General features: G+C 39.8%; 1 protein-coding gene across 2 annotated transcripts in view; it reads right to left on the bottom strand.

The window, feature by feature from the left end:
* Nucleotides 1-3,722: 3,722 nt before the first annotated feature.
* Nucleotides 3,723-22,528, bottom strand: part of SATB2 (SATB homeobox 2) — a 126,381-nt gene continuing 107,575 nt past the window's right edge. For both annotated transcript variants that reach the window (XM_083468521.1, XM_083468522.1), the window contains one exon: nt 3,723-5,353. In XM_083468521.1, coding sequence (XP_083324647.1) covers nt 4,898-5,353 — 456 coding nt within the window. In that variant the 3' untranslated portion in view covers nt 3,723-4,897. The remainder of the gene's footprint in view (nt 5,354-22,528) is intronic.

Here is a 22,528-nt window from a genome sequence, read left to right as displayed (position 1 = left end):
GACCATTAGGTCCAGTCGTGACCGACTCTGGGGTTGCGGCGCTCATCTCGCTTTATTGGCCAAGGGAGCCAGCATACAGCTTCTGGGTCATGTGGCCAGCATGACTAAGCCGTTTCTGGTGAACCAGAGCAGTGCATGGAAACGCCGTTTACCTTCCCGCCAGAGAATTTATCTACTTGCACTTTGATGTGCTTTCGAACCGCTAGGTTGGCAGGATCAGGGACTGAGTAACGGGAGCTCATTCCGTTGCGGGGATTTGAACCGCCAACCTTCTGATCAGCAAGTCCTAGGCTCTGTGATTTAACCCACAGGACCTTAGGATGGCCTTATTTTCATGGGAGAAATGTTGAAGCTTATGGAGTTATGCAAGCCCCAAGCCAAGTAGGCAACTACTGTAACTATATAATCTTTAGAAGACATCTGAAGGCAGCCCTGCATAGGGAAGTTTTAAAATGTTTAATATTTTATTATGCTTTTATATACATTGGAAGCTGCCCAGTGTGGCTGGGGCAACCCAGTCAGATGGGTGGGGTATAAATAGTAAAATTATTGCTCTTGTTATTGAATAGGACATCCCTATTTTCATCAGAGAAACGTTGGAGGGTATGACCTCAGTTAGGGAGGGGGGAGGAAGGCTTGGATTTTCTTGCAGGAGTAGTAGAAGGCAAGAATGAACAGAAAAGACTTCTATTAGCCAGTTCTAAGATTGTTGTTGTTATTGCCTTTCACTGTATTTATCATTATTTTTTATTTATATTTTACTGTGTTTGCGGCATGTTTAATTTTATTCATGCCTATTGCATATCGACCCAGAATCCAGATGGAGGAAAAGCCGCTTAGAAATGCTTTTTTTTTCCAAATAAATGAATGACTGTAATTTTAGCCCTGGGAGCCTTTGTGCAACAGAGAAAAGGAATACAAGGAACTTTATGGATATTAGGTGATGTCAGGACCTGCCCAGACAGCAAGACCCCCATCAACGCTATTCATGTAGAGCAGTAATATAAGAGTATAACTGTCATGGCTTCTCTCAAAACATTTTGGACAGACTCTGGGGGATTGAGCAGATGAGATCAATAGTGGCTCCAATTGGTCAAGAGGGAGTTTTCTGCATGTTCTGTAGAGGGAAGTGAAGGGCAGGTGGGGCTCGTCAACCTGGGAAGGTAACCCATCTAGGAGAAGGAAAACTCTCACCCTAAACTTCTGCTGCCTTGCAGGATATCTTTGGTAGAAGAAAAGGCTACATAAATCTGGAGTGGAGTCCCTAAGATGGTTGGATAGTGCCTTGTATGTCTCCTTTCGGCCACTCCTGCAGCCAAGATGGTACCCGACTAATAATAATAATAATAATAATAATAATAATAATAATAATATTTGTACCCCACCCACCTGGCTGGGTTTCCCCAGCCACTCTGGGCGGCTTCCAACAAAGACCAAAATACACTAAAATGTCACACATTAAAAACTTCCCTGAATATGGGCTGCTTTCCTTTGGACCACATCAGCTAGGCTGAGAGTATTAATAATTTGTCTTCCAAGGACTGGACTCAAACTAAAAAAGTAGTCTGTGTTTAAGACTTTGAGGCAAAAGGAACCTTCTCTCCAAATTATAGTTACCTCATTCTTTCTAGCATTCCATAGAGGGTATATTTCAGTGAGCTATTTCTGCTGGAAATGGGGTGTGTTTTTTTCTGTCCGGGGAATGTGTGTTTTAAACTATAAACAGAAATTTTGCATTTTCTGCAATCTGATTTGCTCAGAGATAGCTAAATTTACTCTCCACCTTCACCCACGTTTGTCTGAGCATATATATCCATTTGCATTGCATGCATTTCAGGTAGGGAATAAAATATTTACCATTTGAGCACAACAAAACATTCCCATCTGTATAAGCTGTTCATTTCTATTGAGTTCGACTTTGAGTTGTTAAGCTAACCTAAAGGATCTGGCCTCTTACTCCCCCAGCCCACCTCTGCAAATTCAAACCCGTTTTTTAAACATGTGAAACTTGAAAAGCAGTTTGCAAGATAACGCAGGCAGGGTAAAACTGTACTTGCCTGGATCGCATTTCTAATACAAGAAAGGGATTTATGTTTCATATCAATTCAGGGAGAGGGGAAGGGAAAACAGAGGGCCCCAAAGAATGACATTGCAAATGGGTATGTCATTTACTGAATGTGTTTTATTTCAACAACCAAAAAATTCTAACAGACTAACAATGCACATAAGTTAAAATTTAATTATCACTTAGTGATAACAAAGATCAAGTTGATTTACATGGAAAAAGAACATTTACAATATGTTAATCCTCATTCACATTGTTGATACCGCAATAACACTTTTTTTTTCTTTTCTCTTATTTCACAAAAAAGGCGGAAAATTGTGCTTTGTTAAGAGGCACTACGAGAAAAAAAAATTCTTTTTCCAAATAGATATTATATGATGAATATTGAATAAATAGACATATATGCATTGTAATTCGCAAAGATCTGGCAAGACCACAGGCGAAAATGCCCACAGATTCACTTAGAAGAACCACTGCAAAAATTGGCAGTGTTGGGGGCAGGAAGGCAAGACTCAGCATTGGGGGGAAAAATACCTACTATTTATTTGTTTAGGTTGAAGTTTTTTTAAAAAGAAACCAATGCTGATGCCATCAAAGAGATGAATAACCTTATGAGAGATTGACCAGTATTACATATACATAGCGATTTCAGCAAGAGTTTCTGATAACAGTTTAAAAAGAGTAACTCGAAAGAGAACATAAAGCAGCGCCTACTGAATTTCTGATTAAAGCTGCAGCGTACTACAGAAATAAAGGAGGAAAAGTTTAAGTTAGCAAGCCAACATTGTTTTTCAATGATATATGAAATGGATACAGATATGTTGTGGGTGTCAAATATTGATTTTGGAAAAGTCCCTTTAAAAACTCTGGAGGTTACTGAGTAGCTAGAATTAGCTTGTATTGCAACATGTCTTCTTCTCCCTGTGTGTTGTTACGTTCTTGGTAACTACCTATACAGAGAATTCTTTTAATGCCTGCCTTTTATACCTTTCAAATATATAAATAGTATTAACAGTTATATATTACAATGTCTGTGCAAGAAACATAAAATAGCTTTCCAAGTGATATCGCATGAGGTCTTTGTTAAGGGTTACAAAGCACATGTCAAAAGGAAGCCTACCAATGGGTTTAAGAGTCCAAATAGCAACCCAGACACAGAAGAAAGTCAAAATATCCTTTAAAAATATATATATATATGAAGGAACAGCAACACTGCTGGTGTCACTACCAAACCACGACTTCAAAAACCTGTTGGAAACTATAGTAAATTGCAGCTTTAATGCTTGTACTATTGAAGAGTCAGTCAGCATTAGTTCTGCTTTATGTAATGGAATTGCTATGCTAGGTCACTGGGAAAAGGTTTCAGTTTATGACAAGTTAAGTGACTACACGGAAATTGCTTGGTTTACTCTTACTGCAGCAAGTTCAGAAAATGTGTTCCCACCAAGTCTGCCATGCACCTCATGAAGCCCATACCTTGGAAGAGTGTTTGCTGAAAGTGTTTAGTCTTGTTGAGATAATGAGCTTTAAGACTCTAGATGTAGGGAATAAAAGAGATAGAGAAGGAAATTCAGCACCAGAGAACCATCAGACCCTATGACTGATTTAAGAACCAGCCAGACTTGCCCAGAGTGATTGATGTGATATAGTCGTACGATTTCATTTGTGAAAGCTTTGTTGAAAAGCAATCTGAGCATATATAATGAGTAAATTTCCAAACATTGATATCAGACAAACACTAGAGGAGCAAAGGAACAAGAACTACAGCTGCACAAGCCCCACTGAAATCGACAGAAGTTGCACAGCAACAGTGTAGATGGTTTGCGCCTCCAAAACACATAACACCACTATAAAATGTGGCTCAATGTAAAATTCCACACATTAAATCTCATAAAAGCAACTTTTCATGAAGACTGCTTTAGTAGACAAAGTCTACTGTGCACTGATTCCCCCACCCACCCACTGAAAAGTCCATGAAAATCCACCTGGTTGCTACAGAAATGATAAAGAACAAAACATGCTCTGTGACTTCAAATGTGCATCATATACTAAAGTTTTTTTAAAGTTACTACTTGGTTTGGGATTTCATTTGTTAAGGTGCCCTGATTTTGTCCCCCATTTTCTCTCTTCCTCTCCTTCACTTTAATTTTTTTGGCAGTGCTGCTCTAGGTTTTTTAAATGCATACCTCAAAAATTCCCCATCAAGCTGCCAAAGTGGAAGCCATTATAAGAATTTAAAAAATATATAACAGGGATAAACATAGAAAATAAATAGGTATTTCAAAATAGTAACCACACCCTGAGAGCAGGCAGCAGTTTATCTAAAAGCCAAAGCAACTCATTGTGAAGTGGTTTCTTTAATACATAAACAAGACTCATATTTTAACGAGCTCATTTCACAGTCTATACTTTCAGATTGTTATGTCCCATGCAAATTTCATATATGTGGGGATATATATATATATATATATATATATATATATATATATGCCGTTATCATTTCCTTCATTGATTTCATAGGTCTATTTCTTCCTGTAACTTGCTAGAAGATCCTTTCATAAGTGCAAGGTTAACGCTGATGTAATCATACGTGAATTACAATTAACATTGTCTCAGTCAAACATAAAAGTGTAACACTCAAGTGCCTTTTACAAGGGAATGTCTGATTGGGCTATGCAAAATAATAGTTCGGTTTGCACATACTCTATGTGCACTGGGGGGGGGAAACCCAACATTATGCGCACTTTAAAAAAAAACTTTTTAAAAAGAAGAAGCCAAAAAATAAAATAAAAAATTGGATCAATGTATTGCTTTTCCTGTGATGTTTTCACATTATCTCTGGTCAGTTTCTGAAGCAGTTGCCTTGTTTTTTTCAGGATTCTCTTCTTCGGTTTCCACTTTGTACATTTCCTCAGAGCCCTCCTCACTGTCATTCTCCTCTGACTCAGTCAGTAGCTCCTCGTCTTTGTATTCTGCCACATCTACCACGGTGCCCATGTGCTCTTTTAGTTTCCCATGATGCTTCACATGGTAACGCTGGTTCTGGAAGAATTTGATGATGGTGTGTTTAGGCAGATCCAACTGAGCCGATAAAGTGTGGATGGCCTCCTGATCCGGATAGAGGCCAACATCATGGATGAAACTTTGAAGGATGCCCAAAGCCTCTAAAGAAATTTTAGTGCGAGATCTTGTTTTTTTGGTACACGTGTCCTCTGTAGGTGGAGGTGGGGCCTCTTCTCTCGGAGGTGAGTTTTCCTTTGCTGGTTGGGATTGCTGTCTATGAAGCACCTGGAAAATGAAAAAAGGATACCTGTTTAAAGTAAGTCTGCCATGACACCAAATGTAATAGAATTAATACGTTACTAATTATGATTATTACATTTATTCAAATATATAAAATAAAAAGCAGCTTGTCAATAATTTAAAACCAAAGACATAGAAAAAATATAACACTACCCAAAATGTGTGCTTCAGCTTTTCTTTTTTTTATTCTCAAGCAATCTCTTCTGTATAATGCAAGTTTGCAACATGTTGCATGAAGATTCTATAGCAGTACCTGTGTAGCAATACTGTACTAAAAACTGTTCAAAAATAGTTCCAAACTATTTCCTAAAAAAACACTAAAAAGAGAAATACATTTTTTGATGATGGGGTGAAATTTTTATTAGGAACGTGTAATTTATTACCAACTTAAAAGATGGCATATCTAAAGTTCCTAAAACCCCATTATTTGAAGAACCTACCGGTAGTTATTTCACTAAAATATTTGTTCTTTATTTCTGCATCTCTGCATGAGACAGAAGTGACATACTTAGAGTGTGTTTAATCAACTTCTATGCAAACATTGCAAATAGTTCCAAATAATGGTTTACTAAAGCTTCCACAATTCTCTTTAAACTTAAACTCACAGAGCAAATTAGATGAGGATTTTAGATCTGAGAAGACCAGAACTGTTAAAGAGGAGAAACATGGAACCATTTGTAAGGCAGAGTACACATGTGTGTGCATGAACGAGAAAATATGGGTAGATGAAGTGAAAGTCTTATCCTCAATTACAAGCCTTGGAAGATTCAAGAAATATATTTCTTCTCCTGTTATGATGGAAGGTGGCATACGTCCTAAGCAATAAAAAGCTTGTGGGGCCTAGAAAATGTAATGACTTGAAATAAATGTTACTGGCACTCTTGCTGCTTAACTTTTCAATGATGACACGGATGTGTGGCCCAAAGCAGCATGCTGCCATCGAAGTGAGAAGTCCAGCCATTCAATTCCCTAACTTCATTAAGCAGCTACACGGTAGGTCCTGAATTGCTCATCTTGAAGGCCAACGTTTGCTCTGGTGATCTGCGTGTCTTAAACAAACATATTCTAGCCCTTCTGCAGAAAGGAACAGCTGCAATTATTTGTTATAAATAAATTGGCTCAGGAAAAACAACAACACAATGCAAGAGCAACAAGTCAAAATGAGAAATATCAACTTCTTTCTCTTATCAAAAGGAGCATTGTTCCAGGCCTCCACAAGATGATTCTTTCCAATATTTCTTTTGTTTTTGCTTTGCTTTAAGACTAGTTTCTCAGCTTAATCTAAATGCTTGTACATTTAGCCCTAGGGCTACTGCAACACAGCAAGTGAGAGGAGCAGTATGAACCCCACTCCCACCAACCCAACAGAGAGCAGCATCCAGTGTAAATTACTGTATTTTTGCTCTATAAGACTCACTTTTTCCATTCTAAAAAGTAAGGGGAAATGTGTGTGCGTCTCATGGAGTGAATGCAGCCTGCGCAGCTATCCCAGAAGCCAGAACAGCAAGAGGGATTGCGGCTTTCACTGCGCAGCGATCCCTCTTGCTGTTCTGGCTTCTGAGATTCAGAATATTTTTTTCCTTGTTTTCCTCCTCCAAAAACTAGGTGCGTCTTGTGGTCTGGTGCGTCTTATAGAGCGAAAAATACGGGAGGTCTGGAGTCTATTTGCATGGTGAGGAGGAGCTGGCATTGGTTCTCTGCCGTGTCAGTTTAGTAACCCCATGGCTGACTATATGTACTAGAGGGGAAAGAATGCAATCATACAATGGTTCCCTATCAACAGAGTTGCAGCTCCTCTGCAGGTGGCAATAGTCAAAGCTCTACTGATATCTGTCTTGTGTGTTCTCTTGAGTGATAGCTCCATTGGCTTATGTACTCACAGCCAGATAAATCTCTGGTGTTGCATTTAACTCTCAGGAGGGGAAATTTCATGTGAGAAAACATCCTGAAAGCACGGGCACTTTAAAAAGGTGCATGTACAAAGCTTCTTGAAGCAGCATTTGTCAGCGGGGTTGAAAGAACTACAGCAACCACCGTACATCACAGAAGAGAAGAAAGGCTATCTGTTTAATTTCAGTTAAGTGGAACTAAGAAAACCAGAATCAAGCCAACCTGACAAGTATTAAATACCTGGGATCTGTAAAACAATACACCTAAGACGTTAAAATGTTTAATTTGAGATGAAATTGGTTTCAAAACGACATACAGTGGTACCTCGGGTTACATACGCTTCAGGTTACATACGCTTCAGGTTACAGACTCTGCTAACCCAGAAATATTACCTCAGGTTAAGAACTTTGCTTCAGGATGAGACCAGAAATTGTGCTCCGGCGGCACAGCAGCAGCAGGAGGCCCCATTAGCTAAAGTGGTGCTTCAGGTTAAGAACAGTTTCAGGTTAAGAATGGACCTCCGGAATGAATTAAGTACTTAACCCAAGGTACAACTGTGCTGGTTTGTTGAAGAGGTGTTCATTCTGCTTTTATATGGCACCATACAGTGGTGCCTCGCAAGACGAAATTAATTCATTCCGCGAGTTTTTTCGTCTAGCGAATTTTTCGTCTTGCGAAGCACGGTGTTGGAAAAGTTTTGGAAAAGCTTCAAAAATCACCAAAAACCTCAAAAAAGGCTACCACACCGCGTTCTATGAGTTGCTCCTCGAAGTCAAGTCACAACTGTATTAACGGTGTTAAGAAAAAGGAAACAAACTTGCAAGACGTTTTCGTCTTGCGAAGCAAGCCTATAGGGAAATTCGTCTTGCGAAGCAGCTCAAAAACCGCAAAACCCTTTCGTCTAGCGAGTTTTTCATCTTACGAGGCATTCGTCTTGCGGGGCACCACTGTATTCTATGTTGCAACTAGAGGGTATAAAACATTTTAAACAGGAAAATGCACCCAGTTCTTTGTTAACTTTATCTGAAGAACAGGTGGCCAATTGGTACAGGCCCTAATCCAACTGCATATAAGAAGATTACACCCAAGTCAGACAAGTACTCCAGTCTCCATAAACCATGAGCCTCAGAACTAGGCAATCTTCTCATGCTCACCAGCTTCTATTAAGACAAAGATCCTTGGGATGTCCAAGTCAGGGTACTGTGGCTTAATGTCAGTTAACAAATAAGCCATATCTCATGCAGTTTGTAGAAGCAACATCTTAACTGAAAATGGCAGCGTTCTGGGAAGAGTCTCTTGTCATAAACATTGTTCCTAAGAAATAAGTCAAATGTCTTAACTTCCAAGTAACTGCTCAGGATCATAGCACAAATTTGACTTGGAGTGGTTCAGTTCTCTGCTTTCACTCCTCCCTTCACTTCGCCATTAGCACAAGCAAGTCTTCACTTCAATTTTGGCCATCTGGAACTGACTTCCTATTGCTTCCCCAAATCAGTTCCCATCTCCTTGCAAATCAGAACTGAAACATGTTTTGTTCTCTAGCCACAGGTCTCAAATGTTTCTGCTTTCTCTAATGCATATTCACTTTAATGTTGAAAAGGGATCTACATTTGTATAAGAAAGCTAAGGCACAAGTCTGTTTTGTTTTTTTGAGGGGGGGGGACTACTTTTCATAGGTATTACATTTTCACTTTTCTGAGGTATTAGTCTATTCAGATAGAAAACATACAGATATCTAATATGATGAAAGTTGACTTTGAAAAGATAAGTGACTCCTATTAAATCACACAACATTGCAATATGTTTTGAAGGCCACAATGAAATCCAGCTGGGAACCATGTGTAAAAAATAATAGTACACGCCTGCAGGGAAGGAAGTATGATATGGAATGATTAAGTTTAGGAAAATATATAATGTAGTATATCATTAAGGGAATGATCTGTATTACTTGTAATAAGCTACGGCAGAGGTTTCAAACTGTATTCCAGAGAACTCTGGAGTTGCTAGAAAACTGATCAAAGCCTCCTCAGTCAAAATATCAGTTAATAGTGGACCAGCGTCTCTGAACATCCGTGTTCCTTCCACTATTGATTTTCCACTGCTTGCAGTAGCCAAGCGAGAGTTTTTGGTGTAAAGCTGGTATTTTTTATTTTTGTTTTAATTATACTGTCCAAGTGTCTTTAAAAGCTGCCTGATATGAGGAACGGTGAAACCTTTTCTCATCACTCTTTGATGGTAAAAGCCTCTGCTACATTTCTGCATTAAAAGATATGGATGGATGAAGATAAGTTGAAGACCACTGAGCTTTCAAAAAAAAGTCCTCATAGAACTATAAGCAAATAATTATATAAGGAATAGTGGGAAATGCTGCAGGAACTGGAAACTCCATGAAGATCAATTAAAAGGGTTTAAGCCACACTAGGTGAAGAAGAACCAATTGGTGGCTCCCCACCCCCAGTGGATTTGGCCCTGGGTGCTATATTCAGCTATTCACAGAGTGACAGCCAACATTAGCAATACTCAGTGTAAACTCATAGAAATCAATAGGCTTAAATTACTGAAATCCAGAAATTTCTAGAACCAGGCTCCATTTCCACAGGTGGGAGCAGACCCATCCCAAAGGAGCACACATTTGCAACTCCATCATTCTCAAAGCAGGTCTTGTGAGTGAGTACATCACAGCTTCCCTTTAAGCTGGTAGACAGGGTATGGTAACTATTTTGAGAACTTTGTTGCTTCCATCCAGTTCTGAATGTCTTGCAGGATTCCTGAACTCCTGAATCATGACTCCTGAATGTTTTGTCTGCCTCAGTAAAGGCCTGTTTTTTACTAACATGTAAGAGCCCGTGTGTGTGTGTGTGTGTGTGTGTGTGAGAGAGAGAGAGAGAGAGAGAGAGAGAGAGAGAGAGAGAGTTGGGCATGAAACAGGATATAGGGAAAGGGTCTCATGTGAAGTTGCCCCCATGATTTAACAATTCATAGAATTCTTGTAATGAGTTTGAACCAGGGATGGCCCGAGATGTTTGACTCTGCCACTGTATGTAAAATGGCACAGCCTGCTACTGCAGTTGCAGTACTGTTAGTTGCTCTGGGAGGCCTTTACAGTGGTACTTCGGGTTAAGTACTTAATTCGTTCTGGAGGTCCGTTCTTAACCTGCAATTGTTCTTAACCTGAAGCACCACTTTAGCTAATGGGGCCTCCTGCTGCCGCCGCGCCGCCAGAGCACGATTTCTGTTCTCATCCTGAAGCAAAGTTCTTAACCCGAGGCAGAGTCTGTAACCTGAAGCGTATGTAACCTGAAGCGTATGTAACCCGAGGTACCACTGTACAAAGGAAAACAAAATAACAGAAACAACGGTAAATAAAATAATGTGCGGAGGAAAGAATTATCTGGTAGGAGAGACAGATGTGGCTACAGTGAACTAGGACAGCTTCACAGAGTTTGTAAGCTGATTCCAAATGCATGTGAAATTCATGACAAGCCAAACTTGCTTCCATTTTTTGACTACTGAAATGTACAATACTAGTAACTTTGCTTACAGCAGAAAATATTCAGCCTAAAGCTGTCACTGGTTTAAAAGCTCTCGAGTTTCTTTAAAAAGCACTGGACAAAATGACATCTCCCAATGTCAAATACCCATCCACTGCTCATATATTCACTACTTTTCAATGTCTCATTCAGGTGTCTCAGATGTAGAGTGTATTAAATCTCTAGAACCTCATTTTAAATGCTGCACTTTGAAAGTGTATGTTTATGCTGAAGGGTGCACTGTGTATTTACATTTTTGAAACAGATGTTTGCAGATGCAATAAACGTACCCATAGAGAACAGTATCATACCATTCTACAGCCTCCAATTTATATAGAGAAGAGCACAACAATAACAACAAAGCTTGGGTAAATAAACAGCACCTTTCAACACAATCTTAGTCTGGGCGTCCTATTGGCAAGAGTGTTAATTAGATAGAATTTTCTGCCAAAAACCTTTACTAGCTGCTAGGAATGTCTACATGAGAAACTGTAGCAGAAGTTACAATTTGCACCTGTGCTTGTTTTTCCTTTCAAAGCAGTGGTTAAGACTTTATTTTATTTTGCTGTGAAAGGTATTTGTGTCCTTTAGCTAAACAGGGCAGCACTACATTACAAAGCTCCAACAAAAGTATTTTCTTTGAGTTTGTTTGGAGCCGTGATTTAGCACCTTGATGCAATAAAACTCCATTAAATACTGTGATTTAGTTCCATCACTTTTCTTGGACTGCAGAGTATCCTAAGGTTACAAGCTGAGGAAAATTCAAACTGTTATTAAAAAAAAAAAAAACCACACATACACACCCCAAAAAAACTGTCTATGAAGTGATGACAAATTACAGACTACAGGTGTTAGATTACATTTTGACTTCAGGCAGGTTTAATATACCTTGGCTTCCTTTTACAATTGCTCACAGCATGTACAGTTATGGACAGGGGAGTTTAAAAAAAAAATAGTACTCAATAAATGAAGACCATGTCAAAAGAAATCAATATGAGCGTGCAAAATGGTAGGAAGTCTGACATGGATATATATATGTTCACTTTCATCTAGCTTCCTTTAATATTGTAACCAAAATGCTACTGGCATTTTTCATGTATTGCCTTTTTTAAAAGGGTTTAATAATTGCTTCATGAAGTAAACACTGGTATCACAGATAATTGAACTACCAAGGTGTGATATACATTGAACTTAATTTCATCAAGGCTGAAATATCTCTTTTGAGTCTTTTTTTTTTTTAAAAAAAGACATTTATCTGAAAATGTTCCTATTTTTCTTTGGATTTTAGCAAGGAACAGGAATATTTTTTTCCTGAGAATTTTAATAAGGAACAGTATTAAATGTATCTGCATGACTTTTAGGCACTAAATTGATTTTTCTAAGGGCACTAGCCAAATGACCATAATAAATGAATTAAAAAGCATTGCAAAGAATGGGAGGCTGAAGGAGAAAAGTCTTACTTAGCTCAGTGGCAGAGCACATCCTTTGCATGGAGATGGTTCCAAGTCCCCAGCATTTCCAATTCAATGGCCACGTAGCAGATAATGATAGACAGGTTGAGATTTCGGAGAGCCACTGTCAGTCAAATCATGTAACTTGCTGGAATTCCTGTCCACTCAATGTTAGACAGGTGCTATCTCTGTTGTCCTCTTTCAAAAAACCTCTTGAGATCTGCTCCAATGTATTTATATCACACACACACACACACACACACACACACACACTGAAATATGTATTGAAAAGGGTAACAGAGTAGACAACACCGGTCCAATGAATACATGGTTTGACTTGGTATAAGGCGGCTTCGTATGTCCAGAAAGAAAATAAAAAGGGAATCAGTTAAGATACTACCACAGGAAACTACTGATTTTCGATTCCAGTATATTCAGACTAAACGTGACTAATTTCTGCCATTTTCTAATGAAGGTATCACTTTCATCACTTCATTTTTCAAATGCATAAGCAAAACACATGATGAGCAAAGATTACCTTCAGTTTATCTGCTTGATTGATTTCATTACGCGGCATTAAAATGTCTGCAAGATCAAAGTTCTGTCTTGTCTCTATCTATCTGCCTCGTTGTTACAATTAAGCAGTATGCTGAAGAACATAAGACGAGCCTGCTGAATCCAGCCAATATTCTCACAGTAGGCAACCTACTTGAAAACAGGATCTGAACCCAAGAGCACCCTGCTTTCCTGTGGCTTCCGGCAACAGGCATTCGGAAGCATGGCTGCCTCCAGAGAGGGAGAAAAATGTTTCCCTATCCATTTCTCCATGCCATGTATAATTTTATAAACTTCTATCGCGTCACTTCTTACTTGCCCTTTTCTCTCGTCCCAAGCACTGCAACCTTTCTTCACAGGGTATCGCTCCATTCCCTTGATCATTTTGGTTGCCCTTTTCTGAACCTTGTGTTTTCCTCCCATCATTTTTGTAAAACTATAGAACATTCTTTTAAAAGAAATAAATGTCAAAATTGTGCAGGGGGTGCTGGTCATGGGCTCCCCCAAGCTGCTCAATACACTTCCGGGTATACCGTATTTTTTGCTCTATAAGACTCACTTTTTCCCTCCTAAAAAGTAAGGGGAAAGGTGTGTGCGTCTTATGGAGCGAATGCAGGCTGCGCAGCTATCACAGAAGCCAGAACAGCAAGAGGGATTGCGGCTTTCACTGCGCAGTGATCCCTCTTGCTGTTCTGGCTTCTGAGATTCAGAATTTTTTTTTTCGTGTTTTCCTCCTCCAAAAACTAGGTGTGTCTTGTGGTCTGGTGCATCTTATAGAGCGAAAAATACGGTATAACATTTTAATGCTCCATGGCCAGGCTTGCTGGTAAAATCGCCCTATATTCTCAGCCGACACGTACATTGCAATCTAAATGCTAGGAATATGCCATTTCTTTGCAGCAGATGAGTGAGCTGATCTCCTCAACAGCTGAGTAACAACTATGCATTTGTTCCTCAATAAAGTGGAAGGCCATGACTCGAGCACATGTTCTCTTCGCTTGCGTTTATATAAGCTGAGTTCTGAGTTATGGTTCTGAGTAATTTCGCTATGACTTGTTCTTTATAAGAAGAAATGATGCTTAGAAAAAGAGCACTAATATTTCATTAACACTATTCCAGATTATATAGACGGTACGATGGCACCATCTTCATGCATGACTTGCTGCACTATTTCACATAAACCTAGAACAGGAACCAGAAAAAGGATACAAAGAGGCTCAGATGTTTATAGGAATCCCTGTTAAACCATGGTGTTAATCCTCAAATGTGGTTTGAACAAGCAAAGGGATTAGCATAGATCTTGGGTGGTTTACAGGTGTCAAGCATAATGAATGTGTTGCATCTAACATCCATCCCAAAAAATCTGTTCTCTGAACAAGCCCTAAGAAAAAAATGGGTGTTCCTCATGTATCACAAAAACATATTCGTCCAAGTTAGAAGTTTCCTAGGTGAGTGAGCAATAAATGAGACTGGCCTAGTTGTTGAATCACTCAGTCTCATAAAGAAACCCACTTTGGAACTAGTACTGGTGATTGAAATATCTCTCTCTCTCTCTCTCTCTCTCTCTCTCTCACACACACACACACACACACACACACACACACACACACAGACACAGACACACACACATACGTTTGGGAGAAGGGGGTTAGGGAAGGAAGGGAAGGAGAAGACTGATTGTAGATTTATTTCTTACAAATTTCCCCATGCAGCCTCCCTGTCCCAAGTGAGCAGATGGTTTAATGTTAGTCAGGGTCAGGAATTGCCCTTGTGGCTTCCTGCCTGCCTGCCTTTGTAGATTATCTAGATCATATTAAGATATGCAGCCCCCAAAATTAGAGAAGCTAAGTAGAGTACTTAAAACACTAGGCAGCCACAGACTTTGTTTCTTGGGCATGCTGAACTCATAACTTATGAATAGTTAGATCTGAACTAAACATAAAAATACTGGCTCTTGGACAACATATTTATGTTATCAAGCACTTCTTTGTCTACATGCAGCCACTTTCTGCCTCCTGTACTTAATCATTTCCCCATTCCTTCTCCTTCTCTGGGCCAAATGAGCCACTACACAAAATGCACATGAATCAACCATCATCCTTTCAATGTAGTTATTTGCCTGCCTCATTTCTATTGATGCCAACAATTTGACAGAAAATAAGAACGTACACATATTCACACAGACTTTACCTTGAGAGTCTCCCTATTTTGTATCTAAAATTCTGCTTGCGATGCTACCATGGATCAAATTAGGTTGTCTAACAAAATGTGGAGGGAAGTGGTGCTGCTATATTTGGGAATTTGTTTCATGCACCATTTGTGCATATAGCTAGAAACTTAAATTCAAACCATCATCTGGGCATTAAAATCGATATATGCACTGCCACCACCATGCTTCTTTCTGGTCCATACTACTCCCCTTACGAATTCCAAGCCAGAGTGCCAGGAGAAGGCACAACTGGCAGAATTATTCCCAATGCATTACCATAAAATAAGGTGTTTCTTGTATATGAGCATCAGATGGTCATTTATTTACTTGCAGGATGGTTTGCTATTTATATTTTCTGCCTACAACAAAAGATAGCCATGACCTTTCATTCTATATGCAGTCTTCTTAGTGCCTAGAATCATAGAATCATAGAGTTGGAAGAGACCACAAGGGCCATCGAGTCCAACCCCCTGCCAAGCAGGAAACACCATCAGAGCACTCCTGACATATGGTTGTCAAGCCTCTGCTTAAAGACCTCCAAAGTAGGAGACTCCACCACACTCCTTGGCAGCAAAATCCACTGTCAAACAGCTCTTACTGTCAGGAAGTTCTTCCTAATGTTTGGGTGGAATCTTCTTTCTTGTAGTTTGGATCCATTGCTCCGTGTCCGCTTCTCTGGAGCAGCAGAAAACAACATTTCTCCCTCCTCTATATAACATCCTTTTATATATTTGAACATGGCTATCATATCGCCCCTTAACCTCCTCTTCTCCAGGCTAAACATGCCCAGCTCTCTTAGCCGTTCCTCATAAGGCATCGTTTCCAGGCCTTTGACCATTTTGGTTGCCCTCCTCTGGACACGTTCCAGTTTGTCAGTGTCCTTCTTGAACTGTGGTGCCCAGAACTGGACACAGTACTCCAGGTGAGGTCTGACCAGAGCAGAATACAATGGCACTATTACTTCCCTTGATCTAGATGCTATACTCCTATTGATGCAGCCCAGAATTGCATTGGCTTTTTTAGCTGCTGCGTCACACTGTTGGCTCATGTCAAGTTTGTGGTCAACCAAGACTCCTAGATCCTTTTCACATGTACTGCTCTCAAGCCAGGTGTCACCCATCTTGTATTTGTGCCTCTCATTTTTTTTTGCCCAAGTGCAATACTTTACATTTCTCCCTGTAAAAGTTCATCTTGTTTGTTTTGGCCCAGTTCTCTAATCTGTCAAGGTCATTTTGAAGTGTGATCCTGTCCTCTGGGGTGTTAGCCACCCCTCCCAGTTTGGTGTCATCTGCAAATTTGATCAGGATGCCCTTGAGTCCATCATCCAAGTCGTTGATAAAGATGTTGAATAAGACCGGGCCCAAGATAGAACCCTGTGGCACCCCACTAGTCACTCTTCTCCAGGATGAAGAGGAACCATTGATGAGCACCCTTTGGGTTCGGTCAGTCAGCCAGTTACAAATCCACTGAGTGGTAGCATAGTCAAGACCGCATTTTACCAGCTTCTTTACAAGAATATCATGGGGCACCTTGTCGAATGCCTTGCTGAAATCAAGGTAGGCTCCATCCACTGCGTTCCCTTCATCTACCAGGCTTGTAATTCTGTAATTCTGCCTAGACTCAACAACTTTGTATTCCCTTAATTCCTTGGACCATATCCTCAGTATTTTTAATCCCCTCCCAACCCTGCAGGAAAGGATTTGCATTGCAATTAAATTCACAGCCCTGCCTTTAGCACCCATTGTTTCTCCGCTCCTTGCTTTTCATTCCATTGCTTGCCTGCTTTGTCTTACTCCCTTGAATGATGTTGACTCTGCCTAGTCCCCTTGCCTGCCCAGTAGTCCTGTTTCAGCTCCCCTTTCCAGCATAAATCCTCTCCAGTTTTAGGTCATTTGTGGCTTTTCCCATCAACCTTTTTAGCAAGTCTCAATACCTGACACATAACAGCAGGCACTGAAAAAGGCTATAGGTGTGCAATATTTTCAAAGCTTGTGAAATTACTGTTCTATATGTATTTCATGACTATGAATCAAAGCACTAAACTCTACTCTCTCACATCTCAGCAAAGTATTAAATTCCCTGCTGATTCTTCTAGGTCTAAACTAAGGAAAGTATTTTACTAAAGGAAATCTCCGAGGTCAACTAGCAATTAACTGAAAGGTTCTGATTGAATATACTATTGACTGCTCTCACATCAGGCAGCTTCCTGTTTATTATACCTTATGGGCTGACTAGGTGCCAAGACATTAAGCTGTCAATAATGTATTAATAGTGAACTATCCCCCTCCCCCCATTTGCCCAACAAATCCTCACATATTAAGGCCCATGATGAAATGACGAAAATCCTCACAATTAATGTAAATTAGTTCTTTGGGTTATTAAAATGTGGAAAAAATAATGAACAATGCGAAACACTTCAGAAATTGAAATACACAGACCAAATGACCTGATTAGGACTATTTCCTAAAATCTTTGTATAATTTACATAAAGCATAAATTTACTTTAGATATCTGTCCTAATTTAGTATGCAGATTAATAATTCACTTTGCTCAACATACAATGTATGGTATTGTGATTGTTTTCCTTTAAAATATGTTGTAGATTTCCAAAAATGATATTCAGCACCTTTGATAACTTATTCAGAATACACCTAAACTGAACATACTGAACATTGTGTGCAATATACCCAACATACCACATAAAATGTCATAACTGCTGGTATATGAATGCTGCCAGCAGTCCTCAAGATCACAAATCATTGCACATGGACTTTTTTAATTCACAAACAAGTAGGTTTCACTTATAATAATTTCTGTCAACCTGACAGTTTCCCTTCTGGTGTATTGGGCGCACGAAGAGCAATCTTATGTTTAAGATGTTCATAGGGAATTTGAACTCATAATAGTTTTTTCCCCAAAGCAAAGAACAACAGGTTGTTCAAACACTTCTTATATCATAACTGTGTGTTTAGTGAGCTGATGCATCAGTTAGTAAACTAGTGCTGCCACATAAATTGCCACTGTCCTGTGCTGCAGATTCTTCACTGAAGAGACATGCTTGGATCCTGATTGCCATCAAACTGCTCCTGGCTCCACCACTTTAGTTCAAACCAGCTTTTTGAACAGTTAGGGGAGGCTGAGATTTTTTTAATGACAAGTGAGATGAAGCTACATAGATAGCGCCACTTCAAGTTAACCTGAATAACTCTGCCATACTTGCTACACCTGCTTCCATTTCTACCACTACAATGAAAATTCTCTTTAAATTCAGGCTATCAATATACCCATGAATAAATTAATAAACCTCCCTTTCTGTGTTAGCTCTTTTAGGGTAACAAAGGTTTGTTTAAGTCAAACACTTGCATACATCATCATCATCATCTAAATTTGTATGCCACCCTTTATCCAAAGATCACAGGGTGGTTCACAACATAAAAATACAAAATGAGAAGATAAAATACATAATAAAACAAAAACAAGCCAATAACCCCCTTCCACAAACACATTTAAATGGCCATAGAATGTTAATCAGCCCAAGGCCTGGTTACAGAGAAATGTTTTCATTTGTCGCCTAAAGATATGTAACTAAGGTGAGCTTCCGTGAGAAGACACAAGTGGGAAGCCATCACAGAAAAGGCCTGTTCTTGTGTTGCCACCCTGACATCTCATGGAGGAGGCACACAGAGATGGGCCTCAGATGATGACTGCAGAGTTTGGGTCAGTGCATGTGGGAAGAGGCCATCCTTGAGGTATTGCAGTCCTGAACCATTTGAAGCTTTATAGGTCAAAAGCAGCACTTTGAATTGGGTCCGGAAACTAACTGACAGCTAGTGCAGTCAGGCCAGAAAATCACCCAAAGCCATCAGTAGACCCTTTGAATCAAATAGCCTCCAAGGGTGGACCATTCCAATAGGTTCTCCGCCTCTGCAGTGGGGAAAAGGTGCTGAAAGCCTAAATCTCAGCAGGAAGTGATCTGACCGTGACAAGGAACAGATGTCAATATCCCTCATTTTCAGATCACCCTCTTCCTGCCCAGTAGAGAAAACAAGGTCCAGAGTGTGGCCTGCCACTTGAATTGGGCTGGTGACATGTTGGGACAGCCCCATGGTCATCCCAGCAGCCATGAAGTCCTGAGCCACCCTAAAGCAAGTCGCCTCGGCATGGATGCTGAAGTCCCTCAAAACCAGCAGGCTAGGAGTCCTCAATACTGCCTCCAAGACCAGCTGTCAGCTCAGGCAGGGACACTGCTGGGCAGCAAGGCGGGCGGTAAACCAGCAGAATTCCTAATCTGTCCCGTTTGCCCAACGCCAGGAGCATACTCTTTATCACTTTAACAAATAAAAAGTTTGTCTGATTTTTCATTTCCCCTACCAACATCAAGCAGACACTAAGTTAAATTTAATTAACGATTTACAACAAACAGTGAGAAATTATTTAGAGAGGACTTCAAGTCCTTAGCATTCAAGTGTCTAAAAAAAGTATTATATAAAGAAAACTTTTAATGAATTGAATAGAGAAAAGCACTTTAATTAAATGCTGTCAAAGAGGATTGTATTAATGACTGCACACAGAGGAATTTAAAGCAAGCCAAGTATATTTAGCAAATAGGAACTGGGCTTTAGAAGGCTGTAACTATTTATGCTTCCAGAACTGCAATGCATCTAGATCACGGTGCCAAGTGAAACCAGTTATGTTATTAGATATGATTTTATTTATTGAGGACTATTAAAATTTCAAATGTGACAGGGAAAACATTTTTCACTTTCAAAATGGAACAAAATTATTTCCGCTTGTAGGAGGGAAAATAAATAATAAATAGTAATAATTACTTAGCACTTAACTGCTGGTGGGCTGTCTATACACATATCTGAAAGGCGATGTGGAAATTTCTCCACGTCTCTTTGTAGTGCAATGCAATCCAATGCATTTCTTCTCAGAAGTACACCCCACTGAGTTCAGTGTGACTTATGCCCAATGTGTACAGGACTGTAGCATTATAAAAAGGTAAAGGGACCCCTGACCATTAGGTCCTGTCGTGACCGACTCTGGGGTTGTGGCGCTCATCTCACTTTATTGGCCGAGGGAGCTGGCGTACAGCTTCCGGGTCATGTGGCCAGCATGACTAAGCCGCTTCTGGCGAACCAGAGCAGCGCATGGAAACGGTGTTTACCTTCCCGCAGGAGTGGTACCTATTTATCTACTTGCACTTTGACATGCTTTCGAACTGCTAGGTTGGCAGGAGCAGGGACTGAGCAACGGGAGCTCACCCCGTCGCAGGGATTCGAACCGCCGATCTTCTGATTGGGAAGTCCTAGGCTCTGTGGTTTAACCCACAGCACCACCCGCGTCCCAATAATGCGTCAGCATTATAGAGCAATCCTAAAGTCATAAGAAGGTTTCATCTGGTATGTCCACTGAAAGTTCAGCAGCTGTGGATGGTTTCTGCCACTGAAGTGGTGCGTCACCTTCTCAGGGATCTAAGCCCCCTTGTTTCCCCAATATACTCCCAAAAAGACTCTTTCAGCTGAGGTTCGCATAGTCATTTCCCTCCACAGGAACATAGGAAGCTGCCTTACACTGGTTGGAACACTGGTATTCTCTACACTGACTGGCAAGCTGCTCTCCATGGTGCAGGTAGGGAACTCTCCCAGCTCTACCTGGAAGGGAACACCTGATGACACACTCTACTATGGATATTATTTGTGTGCAGTCGGATACAGGGAGAAGCGATTCTTGAGATATGTTGGCCATAGGCCCTTTAGGGTTTTTTACCTTGAAACTAGCACTTTGAACTGGGCCTAGAACTGACAGTAATAAACTTCCGCAAATATAAATAAGCCTTTCCAACATGCTTATCAGATTATTAATAACCGAGCAGCTACTATACTTCAGTCAACCCATTCTGCTAACAAGGAACACAGATTCTATATAGAATAGATTCAACATGTTTTATGTTTTTAGATATGCTGTAAGCTGCCCAGAGTGGCTGGGGAAATCCAGCCAGATGGGCAGGGAATAAATAATAAAATCATCATCATCATCATCATACAGTGTCTTTCAACCAAATGGTTGATCTGGCCCAGAAAACTACTTTGTTCCTTCCACTGTGCTCAATACTTTCTGCCCTCATCCCAGAAACTGTGTCCAACAGATGTATACTCCTTTTTGTTGTAAGAGCAGATCCATGCAACTCAAAGACAGCAGCTCAATCTGTATTTTTGCATTGTACTAAGGAGCATAACAAAAATCATGCACAATTTTTGGTGTTGGTTTTCTGACTTACTGATCTTGTTTCTATCATATGGAAGATTCTGCTCAATTAATATCCAGTTATTAGAGTATATGATCTAACCTGGACGGCTTCAGCTCTGGCATTTTTTCCTCTAGAAATTAGTTTCTATGTTGTTTGGAAATTGAAACTGCTGAAAATGCAGTTGCCCAAGTAAGCTGCAAATAGCATATTATTACAGCACTGGAAAGTTTGAACTCGTTACCAGTACATTTCTCAAGCATAAAATTAAGGTGCTGGGTTTGTCCTTTAAAGTCTTAAATAGCTTGGGATCAGAACGTTAAAGAGGGATCTTAAAGAATTCTCTGTGAGTTTTGTTGAGGAGGCACGAGTTCAAAACTGGCAAAACAATCTGAGATACTTTTCCAATAATTAATTAAGTATAATACATAACTAAGGAAGTTTCTCCTCTTCCCGATGTAAGTTATAGTACGATTATAATGGAAGTTGCAAACGTAAGTCTTAATAAAAATCTGAAGCAAGTTCTAGGCACATTAGGCATGAATGTTAAACAGAAACAGCTGAAATGGCGTGATAGGTAGGTTTGGCTTCAACAGTAAAATTTCAGTGGCTTTCCACTGCAATTGTAATAACTATCTATCATAAGAAACTCTACTGGATATTTTAGATTCAAATATAAAAGGCCTCATTGCCTGTTGTGTGTAGCTTATTGGTTTTATCAAAATGCGTGCAAAGCTTTTCGGAACTAGGGTTCTAAGCTTCTATAAGCTGTCATGAAACATCCAAATAGAGCTTATTAAAAAGAAAAGTGGTCAAACATTCATTAAAACTAAAACCACAGTGCATAGCCACACATTTCTCCAAGGGGTGAGGCATCAGTTTTCAAAAAGATGACAACTCAGAAGGCAACTATTTCACTTCAAGCATTTGACTTAATATTACACACTTTCATTAAAATAGCTTTATTTTTTGAGGCCTCAAATGCCCTCTCTCAAAAGCTTTAAGATGGACCATTCAATTAAGTGGCATGAATACTGTAACCAATATTGACAATGTACTTTGGTTGCATATTACTAATCAAACAAAAATTTGGGGAGGCAAATGAATAACTTTTTAAAGGTAGGGGTCATGCTGGGCAAGTTGGAACTTACGACAGGACGATCCTTTGGGGAAAAGGATATTTATATCTCCCTAACCCTCAAGAATGAGTCATACATACTGGAAAATATTAGACAACATTAAACTGAATGTACTCTGCCTTTAATTAGAACTTAA

This window comes from Podarcis liolepis (genome assembly GCF_965112155.1).
Source record: "Podarcis liolepis genome assembly, chromosome: 1".
Lineage (NCBI taxonomy): Eukaryota > Metazoa > Chordata > Lepidosauria > Squamata > Lacertidae > Podarcis > Podarcis liolepis.
The sequence above is the reverse complement of the archived record's forward strand: the minus strand, read 5'-3'. Positions and strand labels throughout refer to the sequence as shown.